Here is a 21,415-nt window from a genome sequence, read left to right as displayed (position 1 = left end):
CAAACATTTACATTAGTTTTACTTAGGATTGTAACTTGGGCTGACTCAAGCTCAACTCAACCCAAGCATTGAGCCTGAGCTTATTAACTCAAGCTTGGGTTATTTCAAATTAGGTGGTTTTGGGCAGGTCGACCTTGTTGGACAAGCATAATTTTTAAGATGATGTTAAAGTAATATTGTAGGGGGACATTGTTGACGTGAAAGTATGTAAGAATCATAGATGCTTTTCAACAAGATATGATTTCATAAATGTCACCCAAGATGTCCCTCACAACGTTACTCCAACACCGACTCTAATTTTTTTCCTTTTTTAAGGATAATACTGAAATAATATTAAAATGTACATCAATTCTAACATTCTGATGTGATGGTGCACACATAATCAATTACTTTTCAAGTGAAAAGCATTTATAGTTATACATGCACCATCACATCAGAATTGATGTACATTTCAGTCTTACTTCGGCATGACTCTTTATTTTATTTTATATCTTAAATAAAAAATAAATAATTATTATAAAAAAATATTATTATATAGTCTCAGGTTAGTTGAGTTATTATAGTCCAGATTCAACTCATAACTCGGACAGGCTAGCCCATTAATCAGTTTGTACCCAGGCCCGAGTCGAGCTCGGGCCAGCTCACCCAAGTCGCAGCCCAACTTTTCCTTGGTTCGCTCCGCTGGAATGTGGTTCGCCTGTTCAGTGCCAACTGTACGACAATTGTCAAGTTATCTTTGTGCCACGTGTACAAATGCATTTTTGCAACCTTGGCGTACGCTTCACTTCTTCCCTTAACACACTAACGGTCGTCAACTTCCGCCTCAAGATCACTTCCACTCATATTTTCTCGAACCCTTGTAACAGAGGTTAAAAATTCTCTCTTTAGATTTTGTTGTCAAGTTTTGTTTCCTCTCGTTAATGGAGATGTCAGAATCTTTGCTTTTTCAAAGGTAGGAATCTCTTTTTCTTCTATCTTTTCGAATCCAACATTTTGAATCCAGTATAAACTCAACTCTCTTTCTCTGTTTTCAGAATTAGGGGTTTATGCTTGTCGTCCATCGAAAGAAGCATCTGGTTCGCACTCCTCTTTATCTTTTTTGGAATTTTAGCGGCGCGATCACTAGCTTTTACATGAATTCTCATTCGATTTCTTGTAAGAAACCCTAACTATCATCTTTTTAATGGCTGGCAAGATTCGAGCTACTTTTCGAGAATATTTTTTGGCTTCGTATAGTGTGATATCTTTTGATTCCATTTTAAGTTTAAAAAAAAAAAAAACTAGAATGCATCCCATAAATTTCAATAAAGATTACTTCATTTTGTTTTTTAAAAGTTACTTTTTTACGATGATGATGATGATAATGAATCAGAGATTTTGTTTTAATTGACTTTAAAATTAGTTGTAAATGACAATGATACCGATAATGAACCAGAGATTTTTGAGGTTTTTTATTAAATGGGAGTGGAAGGCATGGTAGTAATTTAATCGAGATATGTTGGGAGGAGCGCTTTAAATAAATGGGCGACTACTAAGCTAAAATGTTTAAATTTCCCAGAATGAGCCTGACATATGATTCCCCTTTACGTCAATTCAGATAATTAAAATAAATTTTACACGTGTTGAAGGAGAGAGCCTTCTATTCTTTGTCGAATGAGCATTTTCAAGTTGTAACGTAAATGACAGTGTATGCCTTCAAATGCCTCTTGGCACTGGTCCGACCAGGACCATGCAGTGTCTTTCTTCAACAGGTGAGAGGTGCAGCGTGCTTTGATTAACCTTGAATGAACCATCGATAGTAGTTGACAAGACCAAGGAATGACCGCACCCCTAGTGTATCATACATGTAAATAACACCCCTAATATAGTTATCGTCATTAACCATTATCTCCATTGTAATGGTTGTTATTCCGTTACTTGTGACCATTTAAGGTTTCTAACATTATCAAATATTATTTTTTTATTTTTTTATATACAGTTATATTCAGTAATTAAGAATTAAAAATTTTAAAAAAAAAAACAGCAAAAAGAATAGAAAAAGTAGCAGGTGCCAACTAGCTTAGTTTGTAAAGTCTTTAGGTGATGATATCAAAGACCTGGGTTCAAATCCCGCCAGCACCAAGTTACTGAACTCATTAAAAACAGGCTTACCAATAACAATAAAAATAAAAATAAAATAGAAAAAGTAAACTAATGTTATGATGACCATTATAATGGTTAAGATTCACAAACAATACCCTGTTAGTTTCATAATTTTACACCTCAGAGTTCCTTGATTCACAAACAATACCCTTTTTCTAGGTGAAATTTGCCTGGGTTGATTTAGTGAGTCGCATGCTTAGTCAAACAGCCAAGCAACTTTAGGACATTGTTGTAAAATGGTTATGTGACTCTACTTTGATGAAAATTTTTGCTCAAGAACTTAGACAGACAGATAGACTAAAGAAGGTTGGTGTTTATAAATGGGTTCTGGAATGCACAACAACGGGTTACATGTCTCTGTGGCGCATTTGGTTGGAAGCAATTCCCTCTGTGGTATACAACTAAGCCATTACAATGGCATCCTCGAAATCTACCAATTCAAATATACCTTTGGTTCATCAATTCGAACTTGGGGAAGGAATGCAATTGCAGGTAAATTCTCTATTTGTGAAATGGTTTAGAAAGATGTCCAGCAGAAGATTGAAATTTGGAGTTCCTTGATCCTCATAGGTCAAAGTGTCTGGATGTTCAAATGGGTGCAATGCAAAAGTTGAGCTTCAACTTAGAAACTGTTCAAAAACGTGGATTCTTCATTGGGGTGGTGTTTATCGTGGACAGACGTGAAATTCTAACTACAAACTATTTCTAATAGGTACTGTTCCTATCCTTGTTTGCATTTACGGGAAATTTTCAGCTTTGTATTCTCTTGCAGGAATTGGGTCCTTCCCAGTGATCGTCCTTCAGGGACAAGGACTTATAAGCAAACTGCATTACAAACGCCGTTTATTAAGGTTTATCTTTCTCCTTAATTTTTTTCAGATTTCCATATTCTAACTCAGAAGGGCAGCCTATAAATGTTCTCAAGATGATATGTTCCCTATTTAAATTGCAGAGTGGTGATTTTTATTTGATCACAATAGGGTTTCGGGACCCTAAGATTCATGCTATCGAATTTATTTTAAAAGATGAACGACATGACAGATGGTTGGTTTTTCTTTGTAGCTCCTCTTTTGCTGCCTTGGGATATCATGCATGTTAATCATGATAAGGACTCTATAAAGTCTTTTACTGTTTCATGGATTGTTGTTTTTCTAGGCTAAAACTAAACCAACGGAATTTTCGAATTGAGATACCTGAGGATGTGGCAATTGCTTCTCATCAATCTATTCCGAAGGATTTAGTAGATCTCAAGGCATATTTACTTTGGGAAAGTAAGGGCAGGCCAAGAAACTCTCCACAACAGCAACAGGTTGGTCTACCTTTGACTGAGATAAGTGATTAATTTAGGTTCTACGTGAAAGACTATAAATTTTTCCTTATAAAAAAATTTCTACTGTTCTGGAATTCTTTGAAGTTTCCAGAACAGTAGAAATTCCTTTCTAAGGTAATCTTTTCCAAAGAAAATTTTTCTAAGCTTCCATACAGGTCCTTGTGCTCATTTAAGAATGAACAATTCTGTAATATGTGGAAACTGTACTGCATGATGCAGTCCAACAGTTGTGTTCCTTTGTGCAAATTGATTAATGACAAACTTGTGTTATTTGTTCTTAATTAGGGGTATAGGATGCCTTCCATGTAGATATTTTAGCCATTCGACTAGTTATTTTTTATAATGTGTTAGAACAGTGCAAAATTTTTTTTGGGGAAACCCATCATTGCTCCACACTGGTTTCTTCATTAATAATTTGTTAATGGCATGGATTCAGAAAATATAACAATACCTTTAAGAAAGTTTAGACCAGGAAAAAATCTCCCTCAAGAAGTGACCAAAAGTAGTAAAAATTTGGCATGTTTGTATCTTGAAAGTTTAAAGCAGAACTCCCTAAATTTTATTTCGAGGTGAGCCTGAAGAAATAATCCTTGACACATTTTTAAGACAGTATCTCAGTGTTTCGCTGATAAAAAAAAGGACCTCTTATGATGTATAATGCATCTCCTTGTTTTGCTCTGATAGAGACACTTGGTTATTTCTTTGGAGCCAATTATCTGCATTGGCATTGCTTGGCTGGTGCATGGACTTAAGACATTCTACCTTCGGTTTCTATGTTTTTTTTTGACAGACTTCAATGATCTCATACAAGCCATGATATCCCAATACAACAAGGATACTGGATTGATTGCTATGGATATGCCATTTACACTTAATATTGAAGTAAACAACATGTTATGTAACCAGGAAACTCTATTTTCTAAGAATATGGCATGTCGGACACCTTGTTGTACTCAGGTGGTGTTATACAATGCTGACAAACATTACCAAATATATATTGTTCTCAGCTGTTACTTGATTTCTATACATGAAATGCTGACACGTGTACCTGTCTTTGTTACATAATTCCGGGTAATGTAGTATAGAAGTTAAAGGAATAGAGCCCAAATACTTGGTCGTTTATCACCCATTTCACTTATTGATCTTGGCATCTGACTCTCATGAGAGTCATGACTTCAACAGTTTTCAGTTAGCAAGTAGAGGTGCATAGGTTTGAGTTATATGTTGAGTAAGATGGGATCAGTTCTCCGTTTTTGTGTCGTAATATCTGTTCTTTGTAGAAGGCATTTTATGTTTATATTTTTTTCTATACTTGGCTAATATGCACAGACCTGGGAAATTTGTTAGTTATTTTTATATTTGTTACTTCGTAATATTTGATGCCATATATATATATATAAGCAAGGTGTTGATGGGTGTTCTCGATCTCCTCTATTCTCCTATTAACACAATTTTTTGTCTATAAAAAAAAAAAATATATATATATATATATATATATATATATATATATATATATATATATATTTGATGCAGCAAGATTACGATGATTCATTGAGAGAGATTCAAAGTCAGTTGTCAAAGGGAATTTCCTTGGATGAATTGCAGAATAGTTTTCAGGCAGCTAGTACTAAAAGGACAGCTGATAATAAAGAACGACCTGCACTTGTTAACAATGCAATCTTATCCGTTAATTACAGAAGACATGCTGTTGGCCAGTGGTTACACAAGCGTTCTTGGGGACATGCCAAAGGGACCAATTCGCTTCCATCATCTCTAATGGATCTTGTTGAGAAGTCTATGGGAGCAGATAACGTGATCCTGCGACACCAGTTTCATGTTGGCAACCATGATATCTTGGTCAGCTTCTATGTAGCAAGAATAATCTATTTACATACTAATCATTATTGTTTAGATTTATTTTAAATATTTACAATATTCTAACTAACTGTCTTTGGTTTTATTAACTGGCATTTATTTCTTAATAGATCTTTCAATATGATCATGGAAGTGTTAGGAAACGTCAGCATTTTTATCTGCCATTTACATGTTTGAGATCTTATGTCCATGTTTGACTATGCTGATGTGGCCTTTTCTAGTTGACAGTGATCAAGCTTAATGGTCTTATTTTAAAAAGACCTTAGTTTTCAACTTTGTAGTTAATATTTGTTCAATTTTCCCAAAACAGGTTATTTTGACGACTGTCAGGAATGACTATCACATGTTTGTTGCTTCGACCATGAAAGGTGCTACAGTGCTTCACTGGGGTTTATCAAAGTTTTCTTCTGGGGACTGGTTGGTGAGTTATTATCATTTCCTTATTATAGGACCACATAAATGTTGGAGAACTGATGGATGAACTATTGCCTAGTGTAAAAGAGTCATTACTTCACCATTTAACATATTTTTACCTTAATGAAGGCCCCTCCACCAGAGATATTACCTGAAAAGTCGAAGCTGGTTGATGGAGCATGTCAGACGTATTTTACGGAAATGACCGTTGGAGAACAGTTCTTTCAGGTAATATATTTTAAAACATTAGTTTCAAGTCTATGCTGCATTTTTTTTCCCTATTAAGCTTTATATGTTCATGCAGTTTGTAGATATTAATCTGCAGCGAAGGGATCTTGTGGGAATCCAGTTTATCCTATGGTCTGGAGGATCCTGGATAAAAAACAATGGATCAAATTTTGTTGTGGACCTGAAACCAATGAATCCAAAATGTGGAAAGGTTGTTCTCTTTCATCCTTCTCAAATGGTTACTTGTAATTTATTCCTATTCATTTGCTCCAGCCGCCTAAATTGAATTTGGTGATAGAATGCATTTTTTCTCATTGTGACTGGATATGCGTTCATGATAGAGTTAAATGGAGAAATAGGATTCATGTTGCCGACCCTAGTGACTGGGATAAAGTCTAGATGATGATGATTCATTTTTCGTGGAATATATAAATTGCATATTCTTTTTTAATATGGATGTTTCCATGATTGCTATACTGTCCAATTTGATACATGTGCTTCAATCAATTTGTGTCTTAATTAGTGCTATTTTAATTGTTCATTGCACATCTATAATATGCTCCAATCTTTTCTTTCATATTCGTACCTCACCGTCTTATTACTATGGCATGACTATGATGTTAGTCTATTTCAGTTTGGTATCCAGTGTCTATACAAGATGTTTGGTTTTCTTATTGTGTGACTGTAAATAATATGTGCAGGGTGAAAGGGATGGAAAGGGAACTGCCAAATGGTTACTTGATGAAATATCTGAGAGAGAGAAAGATGCTGAGAGGTCATTAATGCACAGGTGAGCCTAAAACACAGTGATTGGAAGATATTATCGATAATAAATTCATCTAATTCCTGCAAGAAATACTATTCCATAGTAGAACAATTGTGTGTTTGATCATGGACTAACAAGTGGATGTTGTTGATGGTATGCTGGAACAATTTGGAATAGTACTTTTGTGGGCCTGCATGTGTGGTTATGTAGCAGGAATAGATGGCTTGTTTAGATTTCTTGGTATTGCAAAATAGTCAAATGTTGTGATCTATCAAAAGAATATATATCAGATGACCTTTACCATCTTTAAAAATCATTGAAGAGAAACTGAAATGAATTCCTCACTGTTAACCAACCAACTACTCAAAAGACCGATCTATTGGAGAGGGGGAGAACTATGAATATAAGAGGGTCATGGGGCTTAACTGGGGTATGACACACCCGAGAGTGGAGGAAAATATACACGCAACTCTCCCCCTCACCCATGCGGGTGGAAAGAATCGAACCCTTGACCCATACGAACCTAGCGCTTTGATACCATGTTAACCAACCAACTACTCCAAAGGACCAACACTAAACACTCAACACTCACTCAATATTTTCTTCTTTTTCCGTTTTTAATGGATTAAAATATTGAGACAGTTACTTTTGAATATGGAATACATTTTGGTTGAATTAATATGTTCTATCCTGATACAGGTTCAACATTGCTACAGAGTTGACTGATCGCTGTAGGAATGAAGAGTTGGGGCTTATTGGTATACTGGTCTGGTTGAGATTCATGGCATGCAGACAACTAACATGGAATAAGAACTACAACGTGAAACCTCGGTAAAAATTACGTTTCTTTCTCTAGCTTTCTTGGTTTCTTCTCTTGATATTCGTGGATCCTTTGTGAGCTTTTTTTTCTTATCATGTAGTTTAATTTTCTTCTCTCACTTATCTTATGTAATAGGTTTTAAGGAACTAGACAGAACTGATAGTTCAAGCTTTAGAACCTCGGAAATACTTTTTCAACTTCTATTGATAAATTTTTCATCCCACATATTTCACTTTTCTTTTTTTGATGGGTAAGCTGGACTTGAATCCACAATCTCAAAGTCGCTTTGCAATGTGTCAAACCAACTGAGTTATGGTTCTAAGCCTCATATTTCACTTTTATTCTCACCTCTCTTATGTAATATGTTATAACTTATAAGGAACCAGACAGGATTGATACTTCAAGCTTTCTTTTATACTTGGAAAGTCAAAACTACCCAAACTTAATGTAGAACCTCAGATTTACTTCTTCAACTTCTGTTTATAATTTTTTTCATCCCACAACAGTCACTTTTTCTTCTCTCACCTCTCTTATGTAATAGGTTTCAAGGAACTAGACAAAACTGATACTTCAATCTTTCTTTTATACTTGGAAACTACCCATAATTAATGTAGAACCTAGTATTTACTTCTTAAACTTCTCTTGTGTCGCACTCTGATACATCTATATCATGCATGTTCTGTTAATTGGTTATTGACAGTAACCAAGTAAACATTAATCTTCACCAGCATGTACAAACATCATGTTCTGTAATCAAGTCTACCTGTCTTTAAATAGGTGGGCTTGGCATCAGGAAAACAACATTGATCAATCAAACTCTCTTGATGAATTGGATTTGCAGAATTCAAACAAAGAAAAGACCCTTTCTGATGTGTATCAAAACGACTTTGTTTTTCAACAATCACATTATTTAATAGTGGTAGTCTCAGCTGAGTATCCTATAATTATTTTATTCCACATCAGTATAGATATAAGCATAAAACAATTTTCACAATGAAAGGAGCTCCAGCAGGACGCTAAATTCTGTTTCACCTGCCATTTATAAGTTCTATTATTTTGTAAATTTTGTCGATATTTTTATAATAATTTTTCAAAAAAGAAATTTTCAGTCGAAATGTACTATTCTCCGAAATATTTCACAACATGAATAATGATTTCCATCTAAAAATATACAAAAAGAAACTGGTGGTTAAATTTTGTGTCAGATCTTGTGGAAACAAAAATATTTCGGTATATTTCATGGATATGTGTTGAAATTTAATAATATAGTGGCAACAGATTTTAATGTATATCGGATTATCTATTGTATACTTGACATGAATTAGACTATTCTAGAAATAAATCTCCCCTCACAAGGATTATTTTATACCATTTGGATGTATCAGTATATCAGGTTTTTGGGGTCAATATGTCTAATGCTCATGTTAGTGTCAGATACCAACATATGAGTGTCTTTCTTAACGAAGTCCTTAAAATATACTGAACTTGGTCTTATTTGCTCTTTCAATTAGGTTTTGTTGAATTAGCACTGCCATCTATGAAGTGAATATTATCATTTCTTTTCCATTTCTCCTATACTATGCTTCTTGTCAGCTTCTTTTTTTTCTCTTGATGGTTCTGTTAGAGCGTTTAAGGCTTTGTTGAACCAGAGAGTTATGTGATCCATGATGCACTGCTGTGTCATTTTGATTTACACATTTTATTTTACATGTTTTCTGCAGTGAGATTAGTGCAGCTCAAGATAGTTTCACTAATTTACTACAAAGAATATATTCCAGCCAACCAAATGATAGAGAAATTGTGAGGTTAATTATGGCAACTATTGGTCGTGGAGGTCAAGGTGATGTTGGGCAGAGAATTCGTGATGAAATACTTATTCTTCAGGTCTTTTATTTTTTCTTTCTCCTGTTTAACTTTTAGTCTCATTGTTTTTCTTCAAGAGAAATTAGTTCTTGTTCCAATATACCAGAGAAATAATGACTGCAAGGGTGGAATGATGGAGGAGTGGCACCAAAAATTGCACAATAATAGCAGCCCAGACGATGTAATAATTTGTCAGGTAAAGTTATTCCTGTAATACCAAGTTCTAGAGTTCTTTTGTTATGTACATATCATGATATATTTTATTTGGAACAGGCACTCTTGGATTATGTTAGAAGTGATTTTAAAATTGATGTTTATTGGCGAACGTTAAATGCAAATGGTCTTACAAAAAACATTCTACGGAGTTATGACCGTCCAATTGTTTCAGAGCCTCACTTCAGGATTGATACTAAAGAAGGACTTATCCGTGACCTCATGTCATACTTGAAGACATTAAAGGTTTGTTTGAAATCGTACAACACATTACATGAAAGTATACAGCAGAGTTTCGTAATGGTTATTCATCATTAGTAGTAACTAAAATGGTTGTTCTTTTGCAGCGTTTAGACATCCTTTTTAATAGTTTTTTACCTATAAGTAACTGATCCACCAATAGGACAACAAAATTGGACTATCGCTCTTTATCTAATCATATTCATGCTTCTTTATGTTTTATTGTAGATAATTTTCTTATCTGAGGGTTACATTTTCACATAGCTTAGTCCTCTTTCCATTGTACCAGGCTGTTCATTCAGGTGCTGACCTTGAATCTGCGATTGAAACTTGTTTGAGTTACTCTTCAAAGGTAATCCTGTATGATGCTTTTCGAGGATTCCGTTGACCAACTGTTTATGTAACTCGCCGAAAAACTGAAATCTACTTTTCTATCTTGGGTGTATGATTTTATGAAGGGAGCTCAAGTCAATTCTGTTGGAGGTTTACCATTAAGATTGCAGGTGATTAGCTCTTTCTTTAAACTTTTTCATAAAAATTCAACCCGCATGAAGAAACGATATTGTTTATTTTTTAATTCAATAATTCATGGATAGATCTGTTCCATCAAGTTTTTAATTCAAGAATTTTCCATCCAAAACTGGGATAACCTCACAACTTGATAACTGAATGTCAGGAATACCTGAATTTCGTCAAAATGCATGTTGAAGACAAGAATATTGGTCCACTGATGGAGGTTTGTCTTGGAAGAGAACTTATTTTCTTAATTATACAGAATATCATCCTAAAATTGAAAGTATTTTTTTCAGAAATTGCTGGAATCTCGTATTGAGCTTCGTCCAATTCTTCTCACAGCCCATGGGAGGTTGAAAGATTTAATTTTCCTGGATCTTGCTTTGGACTCAGCTGTTAGAACAACCATGGAGAGGGGATTCAAGGAGTTAAATGATGCTTGTTTTCCAGTTATATATATTTTTTCCCATTAATCTTGCTAAAATATATTCAAACATATTGATAAATTGCTAGAGGTTTTTGAGACAATTAAACTTTATGCTGTGCTTTTGTATTTATTGAACAGGGTATCTTGTTCTTCATTTCTCTGATGCTTGAAAACTTATGTCTATCAATTGTCGACAATGAAGAGCTCATTTATTGTACTAAGGTACTTTTAAGTATTCAATTGTTGGGATTCTGTATTAAATTTACTAATGCTTTCCAAGGGCTGTAGTTTTTTTAGATATGTTTTTTCACTACACATGCAATTGTAAGAATCTTCCTTTTTGACATCTTCAATGTATCAGTTTACTTGTTTCATATCTTGGACTATCATCTTTTAATATATATATATATATATATATTTGCAATATTTGATCATTGTTTTGCTAGCCATTACATTCCATTGGCTCTGCAGCAATGTACTGTTAGATCTGAGAGATTTAAAATGCTACTATGTTTCCATTTCAATGTAATTTATTTTTGCTGGCTAACTAAACCCTCTGTAATTTGTTATTCCATTGTGATTTTGATTCTGCTTGTTTAAAATACAGGAAATTTTAATAAATACTTGACATTAAGATGTAATTCAAATAGCAAATGAAATACTTCTTTCCATGGAAAAGAACATTATTTACGCTTCAATATTAGTGATTTTGACATGATTTTGTTTAATCATGCAAGTAGGTTCTGGATGCCAACATCTTACCTATCCATAAAATTTCAGAGCCCAATGCAATAAATAATGGTTCTATACTTCTATTCATAATTCAAAATCTCATCTTGTTTCAGTCAACCAAAATGTGTTTCAAAACATTCGTTACTTTTTGAGGAAAAAAAAGTTGTATGCATAAGTAGAGTTGGACAAATTTATTTTAAGTGACTGGGTTGGCCACAAGAAGATCAAGCCAGGCTATGGAATAAATTCTTATTGTACCAGTAGCGTTGGCATACCTTTTGAGACGGACTGAAACTTATAAATGATGAAAAATAACCATGCATACCGGGTTTGGACCCATAGGTCTGTTGGTTAACATCTTGCAATTCAACTTTGAGGTTGAGGGTTCAACTGTTCAAATCTAGCTTACTCTTCCGGAAAAAAATAATTCATACCAGAGCAAACTTGATTGTTTCATTCAGGGATCTCAAAATACTGGTACATTTGGGACAAAACATTCTGAAAGGGAACTGTTTTTTGAACCATTAGTCTTCTCCCGTGGTTGTGCGATTTTATCCTATAATATCTACAATCTGTTTTATTTTTTCTCTGTATCTTGGGAATGCTATCCTCACTCCCCCCTTCTCTACTTGCATAATAAAATTATAAGAACAACAAAAAAATTCTCACAGTTGAAGAGAACGAATTCCTCTGAAAAAAATAAACTGCACACCAGTTTCCTTTGGCTTGAAATACAGCCCTTAAACCATTTCAAAGTCCTAGCTAATCCCACCATTGATCTGTCTGGTACTCTGGTAATCTTAAAATATAATATGTTTAACTAAATACTATCAGTTAAGCTTTACTTCATCTTCCCTTATTAGTGATTTATGTCCAAAACATCCATAAAGCTAAAAAAAATAGGTCTCTTAATTATTAGGCATCAACCAACCATTGCCAGGTGGTGTAACAAAAAAGGTTTGAAATGAGATTCTTTTAAAATATCAATGTGTAATTGGTACATATTCTGAATTTGTTCTGCCAGTCTGCTGGTTGATTACAACATCTAAATATTTTATTAAGCTTGTTATATCCTTGTCTTTGGAAATGAAGGCTTTAAGTTATGATCTAACATAAGAATCTTTCCAATTATTTTATGTTAATATGCTACTAAGTATGACCCAAATGTAGGATGTATCACAGCTCGTTGTATATGTGCCAGTACGGTGTTTCTTGATTTGTTTTTTGTATACTCCAAAGCTTTTCTAGTCCTCGTTTAATTGAATATTAAAGCTCATACAATTTCTTTTCTCTATTTTTGGTTTATTGCTGCTCCTAAAGGACTGGTACCGTGTCTGTGAATCATACAAACCCAATGATGAGCAGTGGGCTTTACAAGCAAAGGCTGTTATTGATCGAATGAGGCTGGCACTAACTGATAAATCTCAGTACTACCTGGAGATGGTCCAGCCTAGTGCACAATATCTTGGAGATTTGCTCCGTGTGGAGAAATGGGCAGTATGTTTCATTGGACATCAAAGTTCATGATATATTATCCCGAACTGTTTTCCTAGAAGTTCAATTTGATATTTGTATCTATCAGATCGACATTTTCGCGGAGGAGCTAATAAGGGCAGGATCAGCAACTACTCTCTCTATGCTTGTTAACCGTCTAGATCCCATTCTTCGGAAAGTTGCAAACTTAGGCTGGTAAAGATTTTTGGTGGAACCAACTTATTATTATTAACTAATAGCACTTGGAGTCATTCCCTTTGCTCAATTGTGCAATGCTTTCCGTCTCAAGTATTAGGTCATGGGTTCCATCCCAGCCTACTTCTTTAATTTATCTCATCGTTTTTATAAGACATGCATTTAAATTTCTTGATTTATACTGCCAAACTACAACATTTGAAATTCAACATTGTATTAAAGTCACGTCTATGACAGTTGGCAGGTTATCAGCCCAGTTGAAGTGTGTGGTTTTGTAACCACTGTGAATGAATTGATTACTGTTCAGAACAAAGTGTATAGAAAACCTACAGTTATTATTGCAAATAAAGTAACTGGAGAGGAAGAAATTCCAGATGGAGTTGTTGCTGTGCTGACACCTGATATGCCTGATGTGCTATCTCATGTTTCCGTTAGAGCAAGAAATAATAAGGCATGATACCCACACATCTCTTTTGTATGGTGAAAATATTTTATCTGTATCTGAAATTTGAAATGATTTGATGTGAGATGAAATGCTACTATAGATGCTTTATTGAACAAAATGACTACTTGGCTGCTAATAATGGTAGTGCACTGTAGGTGTGCTTTGCCACATGCTTTGATCCGAGTATTCTTAGGGATCTAAAATTGAAGGAAGGTAAAGCAATATCGTTGCAACGGAGGACAACAAATCTAGTAGTCAGGTACATTGTTCAAGTTGTTGCTGCGATTGTGAACTTCATTTGTTTTTCTGCTTTCAATTAGGTTGGGTTCTTCTTTTTTCTGCAGTGACATGAGTAGCTCAGACCTATCTCTTGGTCACTTTGTTTCGCCCTCCATTCCTCGAGGAGTCACCTTAAAGAAAAAGACTTTTGGTGGTAAATATGTTATTTCAGTTGAGGACTTCACAAGCGAAATGGTATGCTAGTGGAGAATACATCAGTTTCTTTTTCCTTACTTCAGTTTTTTGGGAAGTTATTAGTGGTTTTATACTTCAAGACAAGATGAAATGTTTTAATTGCTCTTTTATAATGGTCATTTCCTTGATTAATTGGTTGCTTGTCGAAACTTTTGGTTTGAGTCATGTTGAGCCATTTAAAAATTTTGCTGCTAATTCATGAATCTGTATTCCAGTTATATGGATGTAAGTCTTTTGGGTAATTAATGTTTATTTTCTTGAAAAGGTTGATATTGTTGATGAATTGTTAAAAACTTTTGAATAGTGCTAGAATGTAGAAAAGAAGTGAAAGTCTGGGTTTATTTTGATTGTGGCAAATATTTTCCAGTATAATACTGTGTCAAACTTTTTCAATGAAATATAGGTCAGTAGATGGATCTTGTATTTTCATACTGATTTTTTCACAAAGTATTTGTGCGTATTTACCATTACTTGCTAGTAGAAGTCTGGCTGTACTAAATAAAATTACAAAATTCATATAATGCTGACAAACTTTTATCATATAGGTTGGTGCAAAATCTCGCAATCTTCAATTTTTAAGAGGTAGGATACCATCATGGATAAAGATTCCAACATCAGTCGCTCTACCCTTTGGAGTGTTTGAGACTATTCTGTCGGCAGACTTAAACAAGGTACTTTTCACTGTTCCAAAGATACTATAGAGCACAGTAGTGTCTGTGGCTTTTCAGTCATTTTTACAATGGAATTCTTTTTCTTGGTGTGATCATGAATGTAGTAATAAGATGTAAATGTGAATGTAGTAATAAATGTTTTGGTGTTTATTTCAGTCAGCTTGGAAATGTACATTTTTGACAGAATTATTCAACCAGTGTGGAAATTAATATAAGTTTCATGGAAATTTTATGAAGATTAGAATTTTGAAAAAAAAAAAAATCATTGGAACTGTAGGAAATGATCAAACAGTTCTGGCAACTCCCTCATAAGTCATCAAACTACAATAAACAACGATATAGAAACTACAAAAAACAACGATATAGAGTATGCCAAGAAGATCATTAGTGTTTCGCTACACGTTTATGCATGTATTTGCAGTGGTACTATGTACACGTGTTAAGTGTCAAGGTGTCTGGCTCAACAATCTCGAAAAATTCCAATACGATACTATGGCTTTAAAATATTAACTTATTTGCAATAGATCTTATAGGTGGTAATCTAGTAATTTGTGATACATGAAGGAAACTTTTTGAATTGGATATCTACCCAAGCTGCTAGAGTACATGATTTACACTTTTAATGTTTGTTCATTAAAAGGAAGTGAAAGATTGGTTCTACCATACGTATGGAAAGTGAAGTGGCGTGTTGTGTCAGCATGCCATCATGGAAAAACTTGGAAATTGGGAGTGCCAAGGTAACACCTGGGTATCTGAGAGCTCAACAACAAAAATAACTATGTTTTGCATTTAAATGAGCATAATAACGTCTCATTAACCGAATACACCTCAATATGTAAAGCACTTGCTTATGGAGATCATAAGATTAATATGTAACACTAGACCCATCAAAGGAGATAGTTTGGGATTTCGGAGAAGAATGCAAACAGAAAATTCCTGTGGGTGCAGTATTTCTAGGACATCTCCATAGATCTTGTTTATGGAAGGCATATTTGAAAGATGGTGATTCAAAGATTGTTATGTACTTAGGTTAAAAACATGAGAGAGGGACCCGTTATTGGTATTTCCCCAGCTATCCATTCTTATATACTGGTTTTGGGGGCAGTGGTTGATGACTACTTGAACTTTGATCCAATCAGAGAAAATTTAGTTGTTCTAGTGGTAGGTGAGATGTTAAAATACCCATGTTGTCTTGGAAAGGATGAATGTATTTTCTGGATGCATACTACATCTAGAAAGTTCTCTTCTTTAGTGGCTTGGGAATAAGGTACGATGTACAAAAAAGTGGAGCTAGATTTAGGATTCTAAGGTTCCAGTAAAATTGAAGAAACTTTCAATTAGTTTCTTTGTCGAGCTTTGCTGAAATGAAAATATTTCTAACATATTACATAGAAGTAATTGTTCCCCGGGGGAAGATGAATCAGAGCTATCAGGCCGCCATGTGCATGACATGTTGGGTTGAGTGAGTCAGTGTTCAGTGGGGCTGGGGAGTTGTATCTAGCTCATTGATAGTGTTGCAGACCCAGTGGGCTGTTCAGACTTCTAGTTTAGCTATACAATGGGAGGTTGGCCCTCATCATGTAGGGTGATAACTGGGTCCTGTTGAAGGACCAATGATGATATATCTCAGGGGTCCATACAACCTCATCAGTTCATCCTCAGAGAGAAAGGGAACCCAGCAATAGTTTATAACTTAAATTGGGGCTATAAATATTTGTCGATGGTTGTTTGATCTTAAAGGAGATCTTCTATAATTTTTCATTTGAGGGGTTATTTCTTGGTTTCGTCTAGTCATTAATAACTTGATTATTTTTAGATAATAGTAGATAGAAACAATGATCGTAAGGAGCCCTATTGAAACCAAGAAATATAGGTGCTTGCCATCCACACCAGAATAGATACAGTTTTCCACCCAAAAAAAAAAAACCTGCTAATGGAGGAAGACCTAGGAGATAAGAGACATAGGGCTAAAGAGAGCCAAAAAAGGATCTTTCCTGTACCCCCAATTTTTTTTTAGCTTGAAATATTTCTGAATATTTTATTGGGTTTGTCCTTGCCTGGGAAATCACATAAATGAAAAATAATGAGATAAAATTCTTTTAGTCCATATCAAAGGTTCCAAGAACAAGAATTATGAGTGCCTTCAACATCATTAGGGGCTAGCTCTACTCATTTATATGAACCCTTTATACGCGCATAAAAAAATCAATCGTTTTATATGTGATTGTCTTATCTTGATTTGGCATTGTCATGTGAACAACTTTCTAATTATGGGCTTTCTGTTGACTTTTATGAATATTAATTTGGTCTTTCATAGGATCTAGCAAACAAGGTTTCTTCTTTCAATAGGCTTGTAAATGGCGGCGACCTTTCAAAACTCCAAGCAATACAAGGAACTATCTTACAAATGACAGCTCCTTCCCAATTGGTAATATATATATTCTAAGGTCTCGTATTTGATGGTTTATCATATCCTCAGCTTTTATTATTTTATTATGTCACCGACATGTTATTTTTAGCATTTCTGTATTGAACATGGGTTAGTATGATGTATCTTTGAATTGAAGCATATTGAAGCATTTTCTACCTTTCCAAGTGTATCACACTATAATTTTCCATCATCTTACTGCTGAATAATACTGAGATTTCTAACTACGGATATGGTTAGAGTGGCTTTTTCATCCATTGTTGGTAAATCACAAGCCCATGTTATAATAAGGATTTCTTGAAAAATCAGAAGTCCTTGTTCATCCCAACAAGTAAAACTTCATATTACACAACACTTAAAGATCTAACTTTTCGTCAAGAAATATAAATTAGAACACATAACTATGGAAGATAAAAATGAACACAAGTGTTAATAGATTTGATTACATACAATGAGTCCTAAGCTTATATAAAAAAGCAACTAAGTACAAAGTCCATCAAGTAGTAGGGCACATTAATTAGGGTAATGCAAAGTCTTGGGTACATTAAATACGGGGATACGAAGTCTTGGGTTCTGATTTTGGTAATATTTATTTTATTTTGTGATAGATAAATGAACTTAGGAGCAAAATGAAAAGTTCAAGAATACCTTGGCCTGGAAATGATGGTGATGAGAGATGGAAACAAGGTTGGCTAGCAATAAAGAAGGTGAGTTATTTGTAAGTTCTCTACTATTTTCAGGTTATATTGCATTAATTATGTACCCCCTTTGTCTTCTCTGTAACACTAGGAGTTCCCTTTATGATGGAACCACAAATTAGTGTCATAATATTACATTCGGTTAAAGTTTAAAATTGTGGTGTTCATATTGTGGTCAAGTACAAGGTCAATGCTTAATTCAATATTCTTGGTTAACATTGTTCCGACATCATTGGTGTTTAGTACAATACGTGCAAACCCTGTAGCCTTACAACAACCTTCATCAAAAGGAAGTCCTTAAAATGAAGAACTCTACATTCTTATGAAACAGAAGACCAGAAAAATTGAAGGGGCTTTGTTTTCTACCCAATTGGCTCAATGTCCTTTTCTATTCCTTGAAAAATATGTTTTTTTTCTTTCTTTCCATGAGTGAAGCTTCCTTATCACCTGACCATGAGGAATAGTCCAAAATATTCCCAATGGGACGGAAAAAGGATGCTCCACACTTCTCTAACTAAGCAATGACGACAGAAATGAATTATCCCCACTTCACTTGGACATGACATTATAAGTAAGCCAGTGTAGTCAAAAGCGTTAGATGATGCCTAGACAATGTTTAAGCAGCAATTGATCGATTTATTTATTTGTTTATATATTGCAGACGAATTAAATAATAAAAATAATATGTAAACGAGAATCAAAGAAAAAAATGTAATAATAAGCATAGCCATAGAATGCTAACAAGAAAAAGACAGGATATATTTTGTGTTTCAAGGACATAGTTCCCACTCTTGGAAAGGAGTGAGATATGTTTTACTGACAATCCTTCCTGAAAATAGATAAATGGGATAGTTATGGCTTCAAGCATGAATAAATGAGAGAAATTGGTTGAAGATAATTTATTGAGGCTATTTATATTGAAGATTAACCTGAATGAAAGAAGGGAATCAGTTGAAAATAATTTATTGGAGTTATTTAAGGATCTATGAGTTTCACTTGTGTATTGAAAAACACTATATTGTGTGCAACGCCTAGGCCAGTGCTTTAACACCTAAGTGTTAGGGTCCTGGCTAGGAGAGCCGGTCCAATTCTTTTGCCCTCCCCAAAGTACAATCCTTCACAACTCACAAGAATACTGTTAGATTCAATCTAAGAGAAGACTGAGGGAAAACATGTCATATAACAACATACTCTCACTCTTCCCTACCTTAAACTGGATGCCTTTTATGACATCACAGGTTTTGGAGAGTCCTTTCCACACACTTGAACCACAGGAAGCACTAACAACACTGTTGACCCATCCATAGTTCCTTTCACCATACTTGGATCTTTCACTTCCCCCCACAAGCTATTGCTTCCTCTCCGTTCATAACCATTTACCCATTGAGCTTTATTCATGTCCTTAAACCATCTAATGAGAACAAATCTAGCTTTGTTGTGGTCTCAATTGAAACTGATATATTGTTCCTTCTCTTTTTATGCCATAACTTAGATGTTTGCCCTCAAATAGACTTTTGGACAGCAACAATGCAAAAATAGTGTCAAATACTTCAAATGTTCTCAAAGTCTCTTGTCAAATGTGGCAATTTATGTAATCTTTTTCTCCTGCTCATTCAGGTTTGGGCTTCGAAGTGGAACGAAAGAGCATATATTAGTTGTAGGAAGGCAAATCTTAATCACGACCACCTTTGCATGGCTGTCCTGGTTCAAGAAGTAATCAGTGCTGATTATGCTTTTGTGGTCCACACAAGAAATCCCATATCTGGAGACTCCTCAGAGATATATACAGAGGTAAGCTTTACTTGATTGTTTTGAGTCATTCTAAGAACCTCTTTCTAATTTATCCTTCCTTGGTGCAAGAACAGATGGTGAAGGGCTTGGGCGAAACTTTGGTGGGTGCCTATGCGGGAAGAGCCATGGGCTTCATTACCAAAAAATCGGACCTAAAATCTCCAATTGTAAGGCTTATGCACTGATTCTTTCAGAGAGCTGATATTGCCACATCAACTTTTGCTAACGCCACCCCAAGATGTGTATGATTCTTTGGTGATTTTCATATGAATTGGGGTGGCGTTCACAAAAGTTAGTATGGCAATAGAATCTCTTTTCTTTTACCTTTCCCTACATTAGCCAGATAAATCGTGCGGCAGCCAAGTATGTGGAGCAAATAAGTGGAACCAAATCAAGAAACACTCAAAATATTAATTTTGGATTGTTTTAAAGTTACATACATTTCCCTGGAAAGGAACTGATCCATTTAAAAACCAATAAAAACATCTAAGTCTACTCTGAGGCCTCGACTGATATTCACTTGCAGGTTGTTGGTTATCCAAGCAAACAAATTGGATTGTTTATTAAGAAATCGCTTATATTCAGATCAGATTCTAATGGTGAGGACTTGGAAGGATATGCAGGTGCTGGGCTTTATGATAGGTTAGTAGAAGTGCTTTATTTTCCTGATTTCTTCTCTTCATCATATATGCTTAAACAAGCATGAAATGTTCATCATAAGCTAAACAAAAGTTGAAAAGTTGTGCTAGAAAAGATTTCTTTGTCGTAGAAACCTCTAAAGGGTGCCCATAATTATGTATCTATTTTGACAGCATAATGATGGATAAAGAGGAAAAGGTCATGTTGGATTACTCGGGTGACCGGCTGATAGTTGATAAAAGCTTCCAACGTTCAATATTCTCAAAAATTGCTGAGGTTGGCAAAATCATTGAAGACTTGTATCGTTCGGCTCAAGACATAGAAGGGGTGGTGAAGGACGGAGAAATTTATGTGGTTCAGACAAGGCCACAAATGTAGTGTGAGGATGAGTATGTTGATCAACTACAGATGCCAAAAGTCCTAAATTTCTAATCTGTCTCTCAACGTCGTACATTTCCAAAACTCATTTTAAGTTATAAATAATGACCTTAATTCCAATAAAAATAATGATCTTATTATATAAATGGATCAGTTGGTGAGTTTATTTACAGTTATGATCAAACACTTAATTTTGGGTTTCATTGAATTGAATCAAAACCCTACCTTTAACCTAGAGACCGATTGTTTTTCACCTTTCATGCCAGCATTTCTTCTAGTAGACAATCACATATTTGTGGTAGATTCAATTACAACTTAGTATCACTCACGTATATGCTTATGGTATGGGGTTCAACTAGAACTAATATCAAAGGATATCAAGTCCAACCCTTATGAGGTAATCTACCCCCAAAACAAAGTCATAAATCAACACAACCTTCTTGGTAAGAGTACAATATTCATATTATATTGATGGCAACACCAGCTTTTAAAATAAAAGCATGGACATGGATTCTACTTGCCTTAAAGAATACCTGTCAATTCCTTTTTAGGTCAGCTTGGGATCTAACCTCAAAAGAAGTCCTTTTCTTGTGATTTAAATGGCACTGAATTTCTTGCCCACTTTCTTATAAGTACTGT

General features: G+C 34.7%; 1 protein-coding gene across 5 annotated transcripts; it reads left to right on the top strand.

Annotated features, from left to right (window-relative positions):
• The first annotated feature begins 792 nt into the window (after window positions 1–792).
• Window positions 793–20,922, top strand: PWD (phosphoglucan, water dikinase). Of its 5 annotated transcripts, none has more exons than XM_086435208.1 (33): window positions 793–952; window positions 1,035–1,155; window positions 2,427–2,634; window positions 2,713–2,822; window positions 2,915–2,993; window positions 3,095–3,186; window positions 3,298–3,451; window positions 5,006–5,329; window positions 5,658–5,768; window positions 5,891–5,989; window positions 6,066–6,200; window positions 6,691–6,779; window positions 7,455–7,586; window positions 9,297–9,459; window positions 9,545–9,634; window positions 9,712–9,897; window positions 10,181–10,243; window positions 10,350–10,394; window positions 10,568–10,627; window positions 10,701–10,853; window positions 10,970–11,053; window positions 12,884–13,060; window positions 13,146–13,252; window positions 13,490–13,703; window positions 13,853–13,956; window positions 14,042–14,171; window positions 14,717–14,842; window positions 17,160–17,270; window positions 17,879–17,977; window positions 19,586–19,759; window positions 19,834–19,926; window positions 20,286–20,401; window positions 20,572–20,922. In XM_086435208.1, the coding sequence occupies exons 3-33, from the start codon at window positions 2,557–2,559 to the stop codon at window positions 20,774–20,776; spliced, it is 3,903 nt and encodes a 1,300-aa protein (XP_086291334.1). In that variant the 5' UTR covers window positions 793–952; window positions 1,035–1,155; window positions 2,427–2,556; the 3' UTR covers window positions 20,777–20,922. The 5 variants fall into 5 exon arrangements, with proteins under 5 accessions (XP_086291334.1, XP_086291333.1, XP_086291332.1 ...); XM_086435207.1 differs by having other exon boundaries at window positions 2,420–2,634; XM_086435206.1 differs by having other exon boundaries at window positions 1,035–2,634.
• The last annotated feature ends 493 nt before the right edge of the window (window positions 20,923–21,415 follow it).

This window comes from Akebia trifoliata, chromosome 3, assembly GCF_017979445.1.
Source record: "Akebia trifoliata isolate Shusen 1 chromosome 3, ASM1797944v1, whole genome shotgun sequence".
Lineage (NCBI taxonomy): Eukaryota > Viridiplantae > Streptophyta > Magnoliopsida > Ranunculales > Lardizabalaceae > Akebia > Akebia trifoliata.
This window is presented reverse-complemented; position numbering and strand designations above follow the sequence as displayed.

What these genes read in the sequence shown, in the direction of transcription:
- PWD (XM_086435208.1), top strand. Translation starts at nt 2,557, where the DNA reads ATGGCATCCTCGAAATCTACCAATTCAAATATACCTTTGGTTCATCAA. An exon ending in ACTCTCCACAACAGCAACAG is followed by an intron (nt 3,452 to 5,005) that starts GTTGGTCTACCT and finishes TATTTGATGCAG; the next exon opens with CAAGATTACGATGATTCATT. An exon ending in TAAATGATGCTTGTTTTCCA is followed by an intron (nt 10,854 to 10,969) that starts GTTATATATATT and finishes TTTATTGAACAG; the next exon opens with GGTATCTTGTTCTTCATTTC.